This window comes from Micromys minutus (assembly GCF_963924665.1).
Source record: "Micromys minutus genome assembly, chromosome: 1".
NCBI lineage: Eukaryota > Metazoa > Chordata > Mammalia > Rodentia > Muridae > Micromys > Micromys minutus.
In genome coordinates this window covers 166,154,525-166,176,029 of record NC_137969.1, presented here as the reverse complement: position 1 = coordinate 166,176,029, position 21,505 = coordinate 166,154,525, and the positions used below count along the sequence as shown (strand labels likewise).

Sequence of the window (21,505 nt, the reverse complement as noted above, 5' to 3'; positions counted from 1 at the left end):
TCCTACACAGCACTCAACAGTCAGACCAGTCAGTTGCCCTGTGGAAGATGGCAATGCTTTCTACAAAGGCGATTTCAGAGTCCCAGTAAGTCCTTCTTTTCCTATGTAACTTCTGCCAACACATAAGCCATGGACATTAAGGCAAAATTACTCTTTCTTTGGCAACTAGTCATTCTAACACCTCAACGACATCCCTTCCTTTTCACTGTTCATCTTAAAGAAGTGGTCTTTAAGATGGTATTTATCTTAATACACATGGTGTTCACGCCCTTGCTGTCCGTTCCCTGGGTTCTGCATCAGTGTCCGAGCTGATATGAAACCATAGGCTGTGAGATATTTTTTCCACTCTTACAGTGGGGCTGTACAATGGTGGATGATTATCTGTGGGCTTCAACAGCATGAAGTTTCCTTTATATGTTCCCAAATAATTTCCCTCTACCTCTTCTTCCTTGAGTGTTAGCGAAAGTAGTGTCATTTCTTTATCTTAGTCCTACCTTATAGTTTATCCCTGGAATAAACCTTCACAACCTTGATGTAACATCAGGTCTATTGTTACTTTCACTTAACCCATCTCAGGAGACGCCAAATGTCAGTTGACGATGACAAAGAATTTTTGCCCTAACTTAATCTTCATCCAATGCCTTTGGTATTTCTGGAGCCTTTCACTCTTCTCTATATACAACAGACTTAAAATTCCAGAGGCATCTAGGTCTTCAGTCTCTTCTCTGCTCTCAACAAGCAGGAAGTTACCAAAACTGCTAGAAAATCACCATCAAAGGCTTTCACACACCTGTTATCCAGGCCACAGATTCCTGATTAGATTTTGTCCGTTAAAGGCACAACTTTTAAAAACCTTCCATCTCCTCTCTACCTGCTCCCTTCAGTCTCTCTCCTTCCAAATCCTTCTTCTCATAGTGGCCCTACTGTAGGGTTAATCAAGCATATATATCTGTGTCCTTCTCCCAGATCAGAAAAACAATAAAATATTTTCCAGATCCACCCAATGTTTAAACAATGAAAGTTAAATTTTCTTATTTGGGCCAAATGTGTGGGGACTGTCCTTTGTGGTTTCAGACACCACTAAAACAGCCTGTCATTCAAATGTGGCCTGTGCTCATGGCTTCCTCTATGTAACAGAATAAAATAAATTCTCTTTAATGGTATATATATTGGACTGATGCTTTGTGTGAAGTAGCATTCTTCTGAAACCTTTAAACATATGTCAAACCTTATAAACATAGACCAAAGTCCAAAAACAACTTGTGTGTACAGACAGGAAACCAGAAATCCAAACATCCAAACAAGATAGTTACCATCAGTAACAAGATAGTTACCATCAGTACGAGTCAGACTGCTGACATCTCATGCTATTACAAGCAATTGACCACACAACTGTGATTGTTAATATGTGTTACTAACCTTCAAAGAACAGATTCCTAGTGTAACATTACCAGATGGAATGACACACAACTATAATTTTCATGGCTGTTGATAAGTGGCCTGTTTTTCTCAGGTCCCTACTTAAGCCTTTGCTCTCTGCAGCTCCAGTGCCAGGACTGCTTCAAGTGCTAGGTCAACTTTCAAACACTAAATATCTTGGCCTGTTTTACTACATTTTTAACATCTATTGCAACTGCCCAAGAAAAGTGGGACATGTCCAAAAATTCCCTAGAGAGGGCAAGCCTTCACTCATGGGTGATACCCTGAAATCATCCCTAGTAGAAGGCCCTTAAGACTTCCATTCTTTCTGGGGAATCATGTTTAAGAACTGAACACATGGTACACTGTCAAGTTGTCTGTGATTAGGTTCTCCTTGTCAAGCAATTCTACAAAAGAAAATTTAACATAAACTATGAACAATAAAGAAAGGAAGATGAAGCAGGAGAGAACAAGAATGTGAAGTGTTTACAAGAAGTAAAGGCCACCTCACCCTTTTGATCTTGTACCACTTCCAAGATCAAAATGGCTGCAAAGGCCTATGGAATGAGACTGAGAACAGTCTGAGAATTCAAATAGCTAAGGAGCCAGGCACGAGGCCAATTTATGTGTAAACTGAGTTCGGCCAGATCAGCACTTTTTTCTTACCAAACCCAACAGGGCACCACATAAGCCACATTACAGGTACCTTTACAGAGGGAAACTGTTCTAATAATTAACTATACTACCTTGCATTTGCAGTCTTTAAAGTTTACTTACTATTTAAACTTTGCTTAATTGTTAAACCTACTTACAAATTATATCTTTTGATCACCATAATTTTACAGGTCACAAAGCCATATATACAACATTTGTCAGACACAGGACTCTCTTGAGACAGCCCCACATAGCCTTGGGTATATTCTAACTTATCTATCTTCTTTCATAAATACCAATTCTGTTTCTTTCTCCTTCCTCGGAATCTGTTCTGAAGCTTTCATCGAGGAGCCGGCTTCCCCCACGTGAGGCTCCCTAAGGAGGAACTGTCTGCTTTGACATCTTCCACCCACATTGACATAGGTCCTGGGAAGCACCACAGACAGACTCTGGAAGTGGGTGCCACTTAGAGGGATGGATGGCACTGGTGAATCACCCATCTTAGAGGTGGACTCTATACGAAAGGTTTGCTTACATGCTGTACTAGTCAGAACCTGCGGGACTCAAGAACTCAAACCCATAAAACCCACCACTTTAAACCATAAAAGAGATCTGGCATTTTCAGAAACAATCAAATGCATAGTCTTTCGTCCAGCAATCCCAAATTCAAAATCTGCTTAACTGAAATAAAACCGTCTCCACAACATTTGCATTAGGAAGTCCACAGCAGCTTTTTATAGCAGCCACATTCAGAATCTGCCATGCCTCTTCCAAAGAGAATACACACTGCTTCCTATTCCTACTCTGAAGCACTGCTCAATAGCAGAGAACAAAGACAATGTACGAAAAGTTGTGCCATGGACAGACGTAAAACACTCTCAATTTAAGTTTTATATAAGAAGAACGCACACCACAGAGCTAAACAAATCATTTTCAGTTGAGGAACACCGAATGGCCGAAAAACATCTGAGGAAGTGCTCGACATCCTTAGCCATCAGGGAAATGCAAATCAAAACAACCCTAAGATTCCACCTCACACCAGTCAGATTGGCCAAGATCCAAAACTCAGATGACAGCAGATGCTGGCGAGGCTGCGGAGAAATAGGAACACTTCTCCACTGTTGGTGGGGTTGCAAGCTAATACAACCACTCTGGAAATCTGTCTGGCGATACCTCAGAAAATTGGATATAGTACTACCTGAAGACCCAGCTATTCCACTTCTGGGCATATACCCCAGAGACACTTTAATACACAACAAAGATATATGCACCACAATGTTCATAGCAGCTCTATTTATAGTAGCCAGAAGATGGAAGGAACCCAGATGTCCTTCAGAAGACGAATGGATACAAAAATTGTGGTACATATACACAATGGAATACTACTCAGCCACCAGAAACAATGACTTAACCAAATTCTTAAGAAAATGGCTGCATCTAGAGAAGATCATCCTGAGTGAGATAACCCAGTCACAAAAGAACAGACATAATATGCAGTCACTGATAGTGGGATGCTAACCCCAGAGGCTTGCACTCCCCCAGAAACAACTCACAGACTGTATGAAGTCCAAGAAATAAAGAAAACAAAAAATATACATATATTCACAAAACAAGAAGACTTTGACTATTCCCATGTTGCGTTTTGTTTTGCATGTACTTTACGCTTATTGCAACTAGTACGTTTTCAATGCATACTGTCAAGCCCTTGAAAAAAATCAAGTACTGACTAAAAAACATATTCACATGGTTTTATGTAAAATTTATTTTAATGTCTGAAAAAACAGTACTGACAAAAATGTATAATTTTAAGCAAAAAATGTTTAAAATCTTTACATTTATCTTTGTTTTGCAAAATAAAGTCGTTTAAAAAAAAAAAAAAACCACACCAAAAGGCCATCAAAACTCCTTTTAAAAAATAAAGAGAATTTAATGTCAGCAGACCAATATTTTTTTTTTATAAATAGCACATTTTGTACAGTGTGTTAGATAGTATCTTTCCTTCCTTCCTTCCGGTTTTGTGCCATGATTTATGTCTCTCCTAAAGCTAAACCAGAAATAAAGTTTCAAGCAAAGTGATTTATTTAAAAAAAAAAAAAAAAAAAAAAAAAAGAAGAAGAACGCACACCAAATCATTCTACTACATGCATCTACAACTATCAAAAAGTGTGTACAGTGGCAAAGTCTGAACAGGAGGGTCTTCTAGTGGGGGTGGGAAGTACACTGAGCAAGAGAGAATGATAAAGCTCTGGGGTGGCAGTAACGCCATTTCTTAAGAGTATAGAGGGTCACAGAGGCACCGCAGAACTCAGATGGACTACTGTTCTGTTTCGATGTTTATAATCTTCATCTTTTGGAAAAGCAGTGTATAGTAACTCATATTAAAACCTCCACAGTACAATGTTGAGGATGGAGGTGTCATAGTGTCTGCCACTTACCTTGAAATATATATATATATATATATATATATATATATATATATATAAATTTGGTGGTAAAGGGTAAAGAAATAAAACTACAATATGTACAGTAAAAATAATTGTCAACTCTAGATGAAAGACAATGGGGCTATTCAATGATGTTTTTAAATTTTATTATGAGTTGTAAATATTTTAATAAAATTTTGGAAAAGTCTTCACTTAAAATAATATGTGTCAAATGTTCAATCTCAGTGTTGGTTACCTAATTCCCACAGAAGTTTCTTTCTAGAACAATTATATAAGCCTGGCATCCAAGCACTCAGGTAGCTAGGCTCCCAGCCACTAAGGTACTTTACTAGTAGAACTGCCACAGGAACCACTGCCATTACGAGCCCAGGTAGAAGTCACATTTCTTCCCTAACCACTATACTGCTGCTAGTATCACATGCTATTTTCTTCCACACTACGTCATAACTCATTCATCACTCCACCCCAGCTCAGGGCCTCTTCTAACAGACCAGCCACTACAGTACATTGGTAGGACTGGAATAAGAGGGCAGCATGCCTTACAGCACCCTGCTCATCAAAACCTTCTTACAGCTCTCACTGGGAATCAAAAATTGCTACAAAGAACCAGCCAAGCACGGCACAAAAGAAGCATTTCAGCCTTGGAATCAGCATAAAACCAGTATCAGAGGAGAGAATAAACAAGCTGCCAAAGGGAGCCACAGAATTCCATAGTAGCTGAAGAAAATGAGTCACAGGAACTTTACGACATAATTTAACATATATGTATTTTTTAACTGCTCTATTTTAGCAATGTATATGAGTTTAATTTGCAATGCTAGTCTGCAAATCAGATGCAAATCAGATGTGTTTTCCCAAAGAAGTCATATATCCAAAATCAGATGGTCTGAAAAGAACCTCTGGAAAAAACTCCATGATAAATTCCACTCCAGAACTAAATGCACAAAGGAAACTCACCCAAATTACTGATTGAAAATCATTGGCCACTGAATCATTTGTTCCACTAAATAAATAAATAACAAAAATTTCCAGTTGGTTTCCATAATAAAAAAAAATTCTAAACTGTCAAATCATCTGGGGAAGCTAACTATTTGTTATAATCTACATCAGAACCCATCAAGGTCACATTCCTATCACACTTTAAATTTAATTTTAAATTTAGTTTCTATCATTCTTCAGTTCTGATGGGTTTCTGAAAATTATCTCATGTTATGAAACTATTATGTATAGCTTTTCTATATGCTAGCATTACCCAAAAACACCATATTTGCTAGTTTAGAATATTCTTCACAAAAGATAAATTCAAATAAAAGAGGTAATTATTAAAACCATCCTTATATTGAATATTCACAGCAAATTAATGACACATACAAAATATCCTTTCTTAGCCCTAAAATAATTTTCAATGAAGTAATAATAGATATTAAAAAAATCTTTGAAAGATTTAAATATGAAAAAAAACATATCAGGACACAGAACTAAATCCCTGTACATGGGAATCCTACAGACTCCACAAATGTGCATTGGCTGAGAGCAACAGAGAGCACACTGCAGACCTGCTAACAGAGGGACCGTGATAGTCAGACCGCCCTCCTCACTGTACAGACACGTAATCGCTTTGCACGTCCCAAACACCACCCTACAGGTGTGTGTCAGAAGTGTTAGTGGATGAAATAGCTGGGGGCCAGTGCCTCAGGGTGAAGAGGACAGATGGAAAAGATGCAGGTGGCTTCTCTGTAATGCCAGGAAAAAGGTCTCGAGTACAAAGATGGCTGAGTTTGAAGACAGGATATAGGGTGGTTGAGATGTAAGAGAAACTAAAAACATAAATTTAACGATAATTTTATAAACAAGCAGGACCAAATCTAAAGATTCTACAAAGAAATGGTCTCCAATTTGAAAGCTTCAGTATTTCTTAAACATCGCTAAGTGATTCTAATATGTAATCAATAAAGAGAATTGCAGAAATGAGTCCTGAGGGGAAAAAAGGTGAAATCACAATGGATGGACAAGTGCAACGAGGAGCCAGGTGAACAAGTCAGGATATATCTAAGCACAGGACACAAATAATACCCACTGGAACATCACCCTGGAACCCATTCCAGAGAAGAAATACCTATGCTTTGAACCACCCAAGACAGACAGACACACACACACACACACACACACACACACGCACACATATGCACACAAACACACACAGAAATATAATTCAAAATATTTTTTTAAATGCTCCAAAAGAAATATAAACCTAAAAAGATGTAGAAGATAAAGGACAAGTAAGCTGTCTTTAGTAAACTTGCATGTTTCTTTCTTTACCAACAAATTCTACCTGAAAATATGTCACTGTGGAGAAAAATGTTGGGCCAACTACATCTCTCCATTCAAAGAACAAATAAACACTGAGAGGGAACACCATTCACTATGACAATTAGCAACTTGAAGACAGTAATTACATGTTATTCATCCTTTTAGATGTGTATCCAGAAAATGGATAGAATTCAATAAATACTTTTGACAAGTGGATAGATGCCATTAGCTAATTCAAAAGTACTGAAAACTATGTTTTTCCAAACTCTTCCCACATCCACACACTTGTTGCTCTTGAAACAGGACCTATGCCCTGCTACATGGCCCCAGCCTGACTGACCTTCTGTGGTTGGAAACACTTGTGTCTTAGCCTCTGCCAGTTTTCCAGTCCTCAGCAACACTTCAGCAAAGCTCTCCACAGGGACCTGCTGATAAGTGACATGGGTCACTTTAGATGACACAAAAGCAGCACTTTCACTTAGAAAACATGGTTGCGGATTTCTATGACTTCTTGTAGGCTGGATAGCTGGTTTTCACTAATGCAAATTGTTTTATTTGACATTTTATTGGATTTTCATCTTGTAATATATCGTGATCTATATGAAACACATCCTAGAACCGACATAGTAAGAGCCAAGCCTAAGATGTACTTCAGGAAGAGCTTCACTTCTCCTCCTGCAGTTAACCCTGTCTTCTTAAGCACACTGTCCTTACCTCAGTGACAAAGGGATTCGACATGACTGACTCATAAAAAGGGTGGCATCCTTGTCTTTCTAGGTCGTCATTGGCCACAGTTCCAATTCGATACACTCCACCAAATTCCTGCCCCTGAGATGAAGAACATGAAGAAAACCGGATTAAAAGAGAGAACAAGGAAAGGTGGAAGGGAGAAGAGGAAGGACTGGAAGTGGGGATGCTGATTCCAGGAGGAGTCAGTCAGTGTGTTTTGTACATCTAAGACAGAATGACACTAATGCCAGTAGCAGATTTAAGAACAGTAGCTGAAGCTTACAGGCAGCAAGCACTTCAGTGACCCCTGTGACCTCTTGACATCCTTGGCCATGTTGATATCAATAAATCAGAAATAGCATCAGTGTTGCATAGAATGAGTTTCCTATACCACAGTTATAACAACCATCCTAAGATGCCATTTGGTGTGGCTCTGAATAAGGTAAGCAGCCACATCACAGAATGATCCTCAGCACATTACATGTTAATACCAAAGGTGATCTCCTTCTGTCAAGCATGCAGACTTCGTAATGCATACTACTTACAGGTCTATGCACCTCCCTCCCACTGTAAGGGTCCCCTCAAGTTTGGGGGCTTGCTGAAGTCTGATTATTTCCTGCCTGATGCCTGTGTGCTCAAGTCTTTCCAAACCACAGCATGGTCTGATGGTGCCCTTTCACTAGCTGGAACTCTTCACTATTAGTCCCCATCCAAACATGCTTAGGTATTGTCATCATTCCTGATTAGCAATGCCTATTGCCCTGCCACAGTCATTAGACTTCTGTGTTTTTCACACATAGTTGTGAATAGTCCTCATGGGGAAAGTTAAGGAAAAGATATTCTTGCAAAGACAGACACAGTCCAGGAAACATTGAAACAGTTTAATAAAATGATATATTAATAACTGTGTTGCACACTTTAACACATAAGCCTTCAAAAAAAAGATAAAAAAAATTCTGCCCCCATGAAAATCTGAAAAGACTAGCACCTCAGTAACTGTACCTCCTTTACCAATCATGTATATCTCTGTCTCTACAGCTCTTCTTTCTGGAAGATTCCCCATGTAGACTATCAGCAAGTGCTTAAAAGACTGGCCGCAAACAGCTTCAGCTGCTGCCACTTCCTAAATGATCACGTTTAAATGCCTGGTATCCCTCCCCTGACGAGCTAACTACAGACCTGTCTCTGCTTCCAGCTAAGATCACTGCCTTTTGCATACAGGACTTGCAGGGTCTCATCAACAGAATACACTTTCCAAAGCTTTCTATTTCCTGGAGACAAAAGCCAGTCATGGCACAGTCTGCATGAGGTTGTCAACACTGAACCCCCACTAAAAGCCACCCCATTCTGGATGTTCTAAGAAAAATAAGCATAATTCCCACACCAGGGCTTTGGATCTGCACTATGTGGCTCAATCACACTTGTGCATGAAATGATTATTTTCTGAAAAGAAATTATCGGACTTCCCTCTAAATCAAAACTTTACTGTATGACTAGAGTCATGATTCATTTACATGTTCAAGCTCTCTTTTTATTCATCCTCACTAGTTTGCTTCAGAAGTAACTTCTGCATTTATAGTTCCTATTAATTATACACAGGCTATCTTTATGCATGCGATGGGCCTTGATTGCACACAAGCCTTCAGTAGAATTTCTTATACTCCCATCTCCTTTCTACACATCTGCTTTTGACTTCAGGTCCCACTCAAGCTTTCAAACAAGACAGAAAATGTGACAATTGTTTTTCTTTCTGAGCATGACTTATTTTAATTAACATAATAATTGCCAATTCTAGCATTTTCTTCTGAGATATCAGTTTTGTTCTTTATAAATCAGAAAAACCCCATTTTGAATACAAACCACATTTTTAATTTATCTTTTCCTTTGTTGATAGGCACCTAGACGGAGTCCATGATTTAGCAACATGAATGGTGTCACAGAAACACAGGGGTACAGATCAAGCTGCAGTTATAAAACTGACTCTTCTGGACATTTGACCGGAAGAGCTGTGAGTGGATCATATGGAAGTTCTGCTTCCATTTCAGAAACTTCTGCGTCCACTTCCAATTCAGCTGGAATCATTCATACTCTCCCAGCAGGAATAAGGTTTCTCTCTTCGCCACATCCTTGCCAGGGTTTGTTATACCTTGGTGATAGCCATTCTGGTTTGAAACAGATACTAACCATAGTTTTGATTTGCATTTATCTAATAAATAGAAATGTTGGACATTTTTCATGTATTCATTATCTTTTTGTACTTCATTACAAATGTCTGATGGTTATCCGTTTATCAATTTGATCATTATAGCTCTATTTATTTAAACATTGGAGATCCTTATGTATTCCAGATCATATCTCTTTGTCAGATGACTGACTATTCAGCAAAAATTTCTCCATCAGAAGAATGCTGATACTTCCTTTGGCTCTGCAGAACTTTTCTAGTTTGATACAGTCCTATCTGTTCATTCTTGTCCTTATTTCCTGAGCAACGGGAGTCCAATTCAGAAAATTACTGCACATGTCTAGACCCCTAGGTTTCACTCTAGTAACCTAAAGCTTTCAGGTCTTGCATTAAAAACCCAGCATGGAATAGACAGGGATCTAGTTTCACTCTTGTGTGTGTAGATATTCAGGTTTCCCAGGAGCTCTTGTTAAGGAGGCAAATTTTTCCCACTATATCATTTTGGTACCACAATTAAAAGTCAGGTGATCTTAGAGGCATGGCTTACTTTCTAAATTTTCTACCAAGTCCACTGAATAGTAGACTGTGTCTGTTTCGGGATCCCTAATGTGCTGTTTTTTATTATCACAGTTCTGTAATATATGTGTACGTCAAGTATTGCAATGCCTCCTGAACTATTTATTCATTAGTTCAAAACTGTTTTGGGTATTTGAGGGCTTTATGTTACGATATAAATTTCATGGTGGTTTTTTTCTAGTCCTCTGAAGAATGTCACTTTCTGAATCTGTGTGATGCTTTTAATAGCATGAACATTTAAAGAACATTCTGTGTATCCAGGAACTTGGAAAACTTTCTATCTTCTACTATATTCTGTTACCTTCATTAACTCTTCAGAGTTTTCATTAGAGAGACCTGTAAGTTTACACTTGTTTCTTTTTGTAGTATTGTGAATGAGACTGACTTTCAGAGTTCTGGTGAGTATTGATCATCGCTGTATAGAAAAGCTAAAGATTCTGCAACAAAAACTTGCTTACAAAATGTGCTTACAAAAACTTCAAGTCTTCTGGGAGATTTTTTTTAGAAACTTTTAACTATAGAATCACATCCTCTGAAAACAAGAATAAGTTGTCTCTTCCTTTCTTGTCTGTATCCTTTTTATTGCTTTTTCATGCCCTGTAATTTGGCTAGTATATGGAATTTTATATTAAGAGTGGCAATAAAGAACAACATTGTCTTACACTAATTGTTGAAACAGTGCTTGTAGGTTGGTGTCAAGGAGATACATGATTGGGCAGTGAGGAGGTAGGCAGGAGGGTCTAGGGGAAAACAGAAGAGGAGGAGAGTAGGCAGGAGGAAGAAAGATGGAAGCAGTCATGGATGTTTCTCTTGCAGCATCTCTAGATTGATAAGCTTGTTATGATTATTTCTCAGAGTATCTATGGATCTATTTATCTTATCTAGATTGGCAGTTTATATTTTTGCCCAGTTTATATCTGGTTGTAAGCTTATGGTGTAGAGGGTTTGTGATTGAGAATTTAACATATAAACCTGTTTGATAAGTTAATGATTGTGGAGTCAGGTTTATACCAAGCTGTGCAGAAAAGTGAGTAGAGACAATATGCAAGGGCAGTGGACTGAACAATGAATGAGTATTTAGAGTTGGCATGGAGCCATTAAGTTAAAGATACCACACAGTGTCATGTGGACACACAGGTGCTAGCCCTAGAATGAGATAAAAGATTTCCACTTTTTAATATTTACCACAGCAAGTGCTTTTTATTTTTCCCATTCAGTATAATGTGGACTACAGGTTTGCCATATTGAAGCTATCTGTACATCAGTACCATTTCTCTATTATGTAAATGTTCCATCTCCTCTACCATTCTAGACAATGAAATTACATTAAAGTCTTCCCTCATTCTATTCCCACTGTTTATACCTGTAAGTGAGCCAAAGAAAGTGACTTGTAAGTACATACTAAGTAAATGTATACGTAGATGTGTGAATAAACTCATGAGTATTAGGGATGTACTGGTGTTGAACGCACACTTCTTCACATTTTATTTTTATGACAGTACAGAGAACTGTAGTGTGGAAAAGCAGAGAAGGCAACAAAGGAAACAGAATAAAGACATCACCAAAGCAGCCTCAAGTTCTATTTTTTAGCCTCATCTGTAACTCCAGGGCAGAAATAGGAGTCTGTAAACCTGTACCCAAGCTGACACCGCCTGTGCTCAACTACAACCAAACAGAAATGTAGCAGAAGCAACTGAGTACTCAGACTCATTTTCTTCTTTCATCTACCTAAATTTTAATCCTGAGAAAAAAAACAGATGCTACCCAAATGAATTTGTTTCCTTACAAGCAATGTATGAAGACAGCACGACATTCTATGAAATAGATTGTTCCTTCCTTACTTCATGAAAAGAACAGATTCCTTAAGATATGTTGACAATCATAGATTTCACTGTGACAACTGTGAGCAAAGAGAATGAACTGATTTAAATCATAAGGGCCCCTTGCTTACCTGGAGGGGTCTCAAGTATGCTAAGGACTTCTTCCACCACTGACCATCACTGACAGCCTGCAGCACAGCCTTGGTAGTAGTTGTGGTATTGGACAAGACTTTCATGGTGGTTGCAGTGGTCCAGTGTAACAGGTCTGCTGAACTGCTGCCAGAAGCGTCATCCTACATTGAGAAGAGAATGAGCATTGTAAAACGGCCATTAGTAAGATGGAGCACACATAGAGACTGTGGGCAATAATCAGACCCATTAAACACCAAAAAAAAAAAAAAAAAAAAAAAAAAAAAAAAGAAAGAAAAGAAAAAACTGAACATACATGTGAGTCAGTAACTAAACAAAAGTGATAATAATTCCCCACTAGCTCATCCACTACCACAGCTGGCAAGAGGCAGGCAAGCTTTTCAGCTCTCATATCCTAGGATCAGCTTACCCTTGCCTTTGCCACCAGGGCCAGTTCTATTGTGGTGCCCAGGTGAGGTACGGGGTCATGAGCTAAAGCCACAGAGGGGCAGGGCCAGCTCTCCACCTTCTAGATAGTAAGAGCATCATTTCATTGTCCATGCCACCACAATGCACTGAGTGGCCAGGACCACATCTCCCATCCTCAATTTATCTTAACATGTAAGATCTTTTTTCTTTTAGTTTTAAGTGGCATTAGAAAGATTACTATCTACTATGCACTCGTAACATTATATGTTTAGTTACTGCATCAAATTTGCTGGTAAGATTTTTCATTTACTGCATGGAATGTTGCTCTGTTCATTCTTTATTACGGAGTATATGAGAATCTCCACAATTTGCATCTATAGATAAACATCTAGATTTACTGCATCATATAATTATTTGAGATATATTTTCAAGATGTGTCTAGAACAAAAATTACTCAACTAGAATATCACATCATATTTCAAATTCCTGTTCATCTTGAGAATCTTCCTAATTAAGAGGGTGTATCCAATGATATGAATGTCATTAACTACTCCAAGAATAGAACTAAAACTGTAAACACACTGAGAAATACAGTCCTCAGGTAGAATGTGACTTCACATGAAGGTAAAGAAAAAAACTGAAAGATACAAAAATGTGAAAGGCATAAAACCAGTATTCTGTTAAATAATACAACCTTAAATTTTATTTGTTTCTATGGTTAGATGAGATAATTCAAGATATGAATCTGAGATATACAGAATATAAAAGACTATAACCAAAGATAAATTTACAGGTTGAGAGACATATGTGATAAAGAATTTCCTGTAAATATTTCTTCTAAGGAAAACATCAAGGAGAAAGTGAGGCTGGTGAAATGTTAGACAACTTGATTACCTGGGCTCAACACTTAGGACACACATAGTAAAAAAGAGAGAAATGTATTCCTATAAATTGTCACCACATATCCATCATGGCACATGTGTGTGCATTCACAAAATTAATGTCACTAAAAATATTTAAAAGCCAAGTTAGTATTTAAGCATCACAGAATAGGAAAAGAAAGAGGAGGGTGGAAAAATTTTACCAACTGGGATGGTCTACCACAATGTTAGTGCAACCAAAGTTATTAATGAGAAAAATAGTTTTCTTTCAGCTTCACAAACTAGAAAAAGCAAAGAGGAATTTGTTGGGAGACAGTTTTTCACACTGTGTTCAGATGCTGATTTCTATGCGCAGACATCTGGTTGTAGTCCTCACAGTGGCATGGTCAAGCATCTCTGGTCTCAATGTTATGCAAAGATTGTTTTCCTCTAGTTGGTTAATAAAGAGCTGATTAGCCAATTAGCCAGGCAAAAGAGAATAGGGCAGGACTTCTGATCCCAGTCAAGGGATCCCAGAAAGAGTGTGTGTGGGGGGGGGGGGTGGCAAAGAAGGAAGATGTGGAAAATCCATGTGGATGAACCAGGAAGACCCATAGTCATAAGGACACATGTAGACCAAAGTCATCCAGGGAAAGACCAGTTGGCAAGAAACAGGATATGTGGCTGGGTAACAGGTCTTTGTGTCATTTATTCCAGAACTAAAATGGTCTAACCTGAAGTTATTCAGGAACAAAGGAGGCTAGAAAAGCCCCCAAGAATTACTTTTATGGGAGTTCACATTTTTATTCCTGAAATGACAATTTTCATATTCAGAGTGAATCACTGCTAATTAATTTAGATTGTGTAATAACAGAAAGGGATTAGCCCCTAAAACCAGATCAAGAATTGCCAACATAAAACTTAACATTAAATCTAGTAAGAATTAAGGGTGCTACACAGTTCAAAGGGTAAAAAGCAGTAATGGCTTCTTTCTGATGTTACAACAGGAATGCCATTACCATTACATATCCAGTATGGCTCACAATAACAACTCTCTGGAGTCTACTGCTCTACTGATCTGAGAAGTGGCTTCCCTAATGTCAGTTAAGAAAGATGAAATTCAGAGAAAGTGGTTGGCCTCAAATATACTAAATGCATAGTACATGCAGGCTACTTAAGTAATATAAACAACCCAAGCAGGACTCAATCAGTATCCATTCTCCAAAACATCCTTAAATAATTCCAAACAGTTTTCTGCAAATGACACTTTCCTTCAGGTACTAACTGGAGTACTTTTGATCCCAATTTGGAGAATTAAGATTACAACTCTGTCTACAAACAAAGCAGTACAAGAAAATTCAAACTGCAATGTAATATTAGTAATATGTGTGCATGTATATTATAGCTTCAGTAAGAAAAACACTCATGACCAAAGAGAAATGCACAGAGCCTCTGGACACATGCTTAAGAAGTGTGGAAGGACAGGCACAGGCAAACCCTGGAACTTGAAAAACTGACAGCAGTGGCAGGGGCTAAGACATCCAGGGATACAAAGACCCTGTTTCAATCAACATGGAGGAACACATATAGTAGTGTTTCTGTCTGGGCAGCAAGACTCATGGAAATGAAGGCAAAAGGAAGCAGAAAGAAAGACCTTTAATTCATTTGATAACAGGTTCTTGGTTAAACATTCTTTTGGTTACATATATTTTATATTAAGCAGGATACAGAAGATACAATATATATCCATGTATTAAAAGTTAACAAATGCTAGCATTTTAATAAAATTGGCTCATATCTATTTTTTTAACTTGTAAGAAATAAAATTATGCACTGGAGAGATGGCTCAGCACTTAGGAGCACTGACTGCTCTTCCAAAGGTCCTGAGTTCAATTCCCAGCAACCACATGGTGGCTCACAACCATCTGTAATGGGTTCTGATGCCCTCTTCTGGTGTGTCTGAAGACAGCTACAATGTACTTATATGAAATAAATATTTTAAAAAATGAAATAAATTTTTTCAGAAATCTAATAACAAAGAACAAGTGGTTAAATGATAAAAAAGAAAGCTAACCAATAAGCTTCCCAATTAATTTCATATGTGGGATAGAATATTTTATATATTTTCTAACTGTTTATTGAGCAAACAAGTTAAGAAGTAGAAACTCTTACAGAAAAGCATAAGAGTAGCTTTTCAAAGCACTGAATCAGACACAGATTTCTTAGGTACACCAAAAGAATAATCAATAGAAGGAAATGCTATAAACATGCCTTAGGAAACATTAAAAACATCTACACATCAAAAAGAAACAGTAAAGTAATAAAAATTCATGTCACACACTGACAGAAAATGCTGACAAATTACAAGTGTGAAATGAATCTAGATAAGATACTTGTATCTAGAATCCAGAATACTAATAAAAAATTTATTTCCATCTCAGTCACAAGATAACCAACTAGAAAAACAAAATAAGCAAAATAAGTGACTAGCTCTTTTGATGTGGCAATTAGCATATGAAAATGTCCTCATAGCTATTTGCTGCCTGGGATAAAATTAATGTTCCAAGTGTACCAAACACATAGTAAGATAGCACACATATTAAACAGAAGCCAGTGGAGAAATAGAAACTTCAACAGATTTCTGGTGAGAATATAAAAATGTTGATACAATGTGCATTTTAATTGGTATACCAAAGGGTGAAGTATTAAAGTTTTGGTCTTTGTGCAGGATCCAGAGGCCCCAAAGTAGGAACTGCCCAGAATGCCTCGTTCGAGAGGATTAGCTTTGATATTAGATCATATGTAGGTCCAAAGGAAGGAAGCAACCAACCATCCTACTTAGCTACAATACTAATCAACAACATTGATCAACAAAGGCTACAGTTCTGTACATAGACCTCAGAAGTAACCAGCAGCTCTCTACTTGATCTTAAGTCCCACTTGAGCAGAGGAAATGCATGTCCGGTACTAGAAGTCTAGACAACTACTCAGAGCTACTGAAGTCATGGATCTTGGAGAAGAACCTACAACCATCACGTTACTAAACCAACATACCCTAAGTACATTCTCTTAAATATGGCAGATAAGTGTAGTCCTAATGTCTTACCAAAGAAATTCTCTTTGCAACAGACAAAAACCATTACATAAAACCACAACCAAACAAAATGCAGAGTCTAGAGTCCAGTCCCAATGGATACATCTATAAAACCCTCCTATATCTAAGGCTCTTGGAACACTGAAGGATGTGGAGCAGAAAGAATATAAGACACAGAGGATCAAAGAGCATGCTGTGGGACCATGTCTCCTAGTAATAACAAGAGTTACCCCCAAAACTTCTCACCAACATGACTGCCTAAAAATGAGCTGAATAAGGACAACACCAATGAACATACTCAACTGAACAGAAAACAGACCACAAGGGCTTCAACACTAAACAAATAACTACAGTAAAGTAAGAAACGCTGAGAGTGGAAGAAATATTCTTGACAAGGGGAGAGTACATAAATTATGATACAGTAGCAAATGGTGGGCCCTTCAATCACATATATAAGTAAGATTATGCAACTAACTAGGCTGTACACAGTGATACATATGATTATGCTTATGCATATATGCATGTAACAACAATTAATTAATGAACAAAAGGCCATGAATTTGAAAGTGAGTAAGGAAGGGCATGTGATAAAAAAGGGAGAAATGATATGATTTCATTATAATTTCAAAAAATAAAAGTAATATTAAAAAGGGTTGGTCTTGTTCTATTCTGACAATAGGTCCTGAGACATAACTAGACCGCAGGGCTTTGCTTTCCTCAGTGGACTGATTCAATGGCACACTTATAATCTGATGACTGCTGCATCCTGCATGGCTGCAGGTTTCTCACCCCTGGAGCAAACCCAGCAGACACAGCAGGGTCTGGGCCTCTATGAGTGCTGACACTTGCTAGGCATTAGGCTTTTTTGTATAATAATGTATATATTTTTCTTTACATTCCTCTTTTAGGAAACCTTTCCACTGTCAAGGTTAATGACTCCATTATAATTAGAAACAGCATGAATCTAGGAGGCAATCTAGGTGTGTCTACTGTAATTCAGCAAAATGATAAATGCAGTGAGCTTCTGGACAGCCCTTAAGGCTATGGGAAAGAACTCTGAAAACATGAATTCAAGAATACATAAATCAGTGTAAAATCTGTCCTCACATGATATTGCAATTATGCAACATATAAGGACACAATATGATTTACATGAGGGTCTTCAGAGACCGAACAAAACAGAGGCAGTTGCACTAATGAGCCCGTTTGTCAGAAAAATATTAAGGGAAGAGGTAATGGAATTTAGGGAGTGGTAACTCCAGGGCAAGATCCTATGCAACTAAGCTTACTGTTTGTGCTGACAAAGTCAGGCAGATTTCTGTGTTCAAGGTCAGCCTGGGACACAGCAAATTTAGGTCCAGATGTGGTGGGAATGGTGATCTCAGAGTAGGATCCCACACAGCTTAGTGTTTATGCTCACAAAAGCAGGCAGATCTCCAAATTCACTTGCTTGGTTAAAAAAAAAATGCACTTGCTGTTTTTTTCTAACAATCAAGGGGCTGAGGCCATAAAATTCAGATTTGTAGAATAAATAAAAGAGAAACTGGAGTATATGACTGAATCAATATGCAAATAAAGGATTCAGCTTTGGTCTTCAAGAAACAAGCTGTCTAGAAAGCAATTACAATTCTTTCTGGAATTTTTCTGGAGGGTTTTTGACTAAAGTAATGGAATAGAATAATGGAAATATTATATATTTTTTTCTACCAGGTTTCTGCCTTTGCTTAGCAAACCCAAGAGCTATGCTGAGCAAAAAGCCATTTCATTGTGAGGGATATTTAGAGAGGAAGAAAGGGCTCTCTAGAGAGAACTGCTTGGAGAGATAACATAGCTGTTTTAGAATTTTTTCTGCTGGGATTTCTAACTTCGCTTAAGAAACCCATGAGCTATCCAAAGAGCCTTTAATTTTTTTTTTCTAGCCAGTTTTCTCACTTTGGACAGAAAACCCAAAAGCTGTCTTGAGCTGAGAGCTATTTCCAGGAGACTACAGAGGTGTCAGAAGGCACCCATCACTGACATTGAGTTATTCCTTCCATCACTCTCAAACCCCCTTCCCAAGCTGATGCTGGTCCTTAGCAGATGGCACACTGTAGCTGGTGGAAACAGAGATGAGATCTACTAGGAGGAAGCAGAACATTCCTGGTGATGCTAGTCAGGCCTCTTCCTTGGACATTCCCTAGCTTCTCTGTACCACATGTGAGCCCTTTTCCTCCACTATATAAACCTATTTTGTGTGCTGCCTCCCATGCAGCCCAGAATCAAAAGTTGAAGCTTCTGAAAGCAGACGTCAACACTATTCTTTCTTTCAGTTGTCTTTAATTAGATACCTCATCACAACAATGACAGGTTAACAAATGTGCAGCCTCTAGAAAATAAGTAGACAGCATATTCAAATATTAAGAACACAAGAAAAGAGCAGTTCTATTCCAGGGTGTCAGTATATGAGCGGGACAAACACATCCACACAAACACTTGAATACTAATGTTCACAGAAGCTTTATTCAAAATAACTAAGAAGTAGAAACAATCCAAGGATCCATCACTTAACCAGTGAAGAAAGAAAATACTTACCATGATATTGACACTAACTGCCATTATGCATGCCTTTATTTGAGTATTTCTAAACAGTCTTTCTATAAATTGAAAATAACAATATGCTGAGAACATGCTTGTACTCTAAACATTAAATAGTCCGGCCATATAAATTATAGCTTCTTAAAATGTTCATAAACAATTTTCCCACAGTGAAATGATTCTTTAAATGGGAATCCTGTATACAACCCATTTCTATCTCTAATTAGATTTATCTAGAAAAAAATACCACCAGCTACATGATGCTAGCTAAACAAAATGTTAATATACTAAAATGGTATTAGACTGTTCAATTTAAAGAGCTTCATAACCAACATAAGTAAGAACTGGAAATCTGTAATCTTGCAGGTATTCTCAGAATATGCATCTTGTTCTATAATAAACAATATTTTAAAACAGGAAAAAATGTAATAGCTTCACATGTACAATATCCACAGTATTCATGTGGATGTCACTGTATAACAGTATCTTTATTTTGACTAAATATATAATAAAAGTAATTTTCATAATGAAGTAATAGAAATATTAAATATGAAACAGGTTAGATTTGAAAACAGCCTTTATTTTTGAGTTTTATTTTAATATGGTTATTACCTCTACAGTTAATATAAAATGCATGGCAGCTTATAGCTAAATACTACATTATACTCTGATAATAGTAGCTATAATATTCTGAAATGTGCTTCATTCGTCAAAATTATATGAGGGTTTGGATTAACACTTCCTGAAATCTAGATCTATTACAGGGGGCTGAAAGAAGAAAAAGAAAGACAGAAAAGATTGTAAAGAAAAAATAATGACTTTGGAAGCATGCCTTTACTTGCTAAGTGGACACAGAGGACAGCTGTGGATGTCTTCATTATTTGGCAAGAATCCAATGGAACAGTATGTGCACACTTGTGGCAATACAGCCTTGCTTAATCCAAAGAAGAGACCACAGGGCAAAGCTGACACTCACTAATTCATTGTAACAGCAGAAAGCAGGAAACCCAAAAGCCACAAAAGGCCTTGCATGACTGTTTCAAAGAAGGATGGGGATTCCGAACAAGCTCATGGAGCTGAGCTCAGAAGAAATATGGTCTGATTCTATACTAAATAGAAAAACAATACCCCTCTCACAATAGACAAATCATAATAAGACCCAAGTAACTACCAGATGCCATTTAGAAGACCTATGCTGGAAAATGTTTACTTTATGCTCTTTATTTGATTCCTTGTTTCTATTAGCCATGGAATAATCATTAAGCAGCAGATGTTGCTGACTAAGCTCTATCAAACACTGGGCATTTACTAAAGCATATCATGAAGAAGGTGCAAAGATAAATAATATTATCTTCACTCACCACATATAATACCACATCAACTGTAAAGTAGTAACAGAGAGGGGAAATGTGAGACTACTCAGAGAACACAGAAAAGAAAACTATAAGAGTACTCAAGGAAAGTACTAGAAAGAAAACACTCAAAAAGAAAAGGCTCAAATTCAAGGCACAAACAAGGAGAGTGGGGTGGTTTGAATATGCTTGGCCCAGTGAGTGGCACTATTTGCAGGTTTGCCCTTGTTGGGGTATTTGTAACCTCGTTGACAGAAGTGTGTAATGGCTAGTTTTCTGTCAACTTGACACAAGCTGGAGTTATCACAGAGTAAGAGCCTCAGTTGAGGAAATGCCTCCATGAGATCCAGCTGGAAGGCATTTTCTCAACTAGTGATCAAGTGGAGAAGCCCTGTCTCACTGTGGGTAGTGCCATCCCTGGGCTGGTAGACCTGGGTTGTATAAGAAAACAAGCTGAGCAAGCAAAGGTAAGCAAGCCAGTAAGTAACATCCCTCCATGGCCTCTGCATCAGCTCCCGCTTCCTGACCTGCTTGAGTTCCAGTCCTGACTTCTTTTGGTGATGAACAGCAATGTGGAAGTGTAAGCTGAATAAATCCTTTCCTCCCCAACGTGCTTCTTGGTCACGATTTTATGCAGGAATAGAAACCCTGACTAAATGTGCTTTCCAATTTTCCTCCTAACTGCTCATGAGACAGTCTCCCCTGGCTGCAGTCATATAAAGATGCAGAACTCTCAGCTCCTTCTCCAGCACCATGTCTGCCTGGATGCTGCCAAGCTTCCTGCCATGATGATAATTAACTGAATCTCTAAAATTGTAAGCAAGCCCCAATTAAACATGTCCTTTATAAAAGTTGCCTTACTCATGGTGTCTCTTCATAACAATAGAAACCCGAACCAAGACAGGTAAGAAGGGCAGAAAAGAAATTACCTGC

General features: G+C 37.9%; 1 protein-coding gene across 5 annotated transcripts in view; it reads right to left on the bottom strand.

Annotated features, from left to right (window-relative positions):
- Window positions 1–21,505, bottom strand: part of NBAS (NBAS subunit of NRZ tethering complex) — a gene marked incomplete at its 5' end in the record, with an annotated part of 273,478 nt that overhangs the window by 125,992 nt on the left and 125,981 nt on the right. For 3 of the 5 annotated variants that reach the window (XM_080914068.1, XM_080914069.1, XM_080914072.1), the window contains 3 exons: window positions 7,168–7,255; window positions 7,542–7,655; window positions 12,266–12,427. In XM_080914068.1, the coding sequence (XP_080770194.1) occupies window positions 7,168–7,255; window positions 7,542–7,655; window positions 12,266–12,427 (364 nt within the window). The remainder of the gene's footprint in view (window positions 1–7,167; window positions 7,256–7,541; window positions 7,656–12,265; window positions 12,428–21,505) is intronic. The other 2 variants (XM_080914070.1, XM_080914071.1) reach the window with 1 other exon arrangement.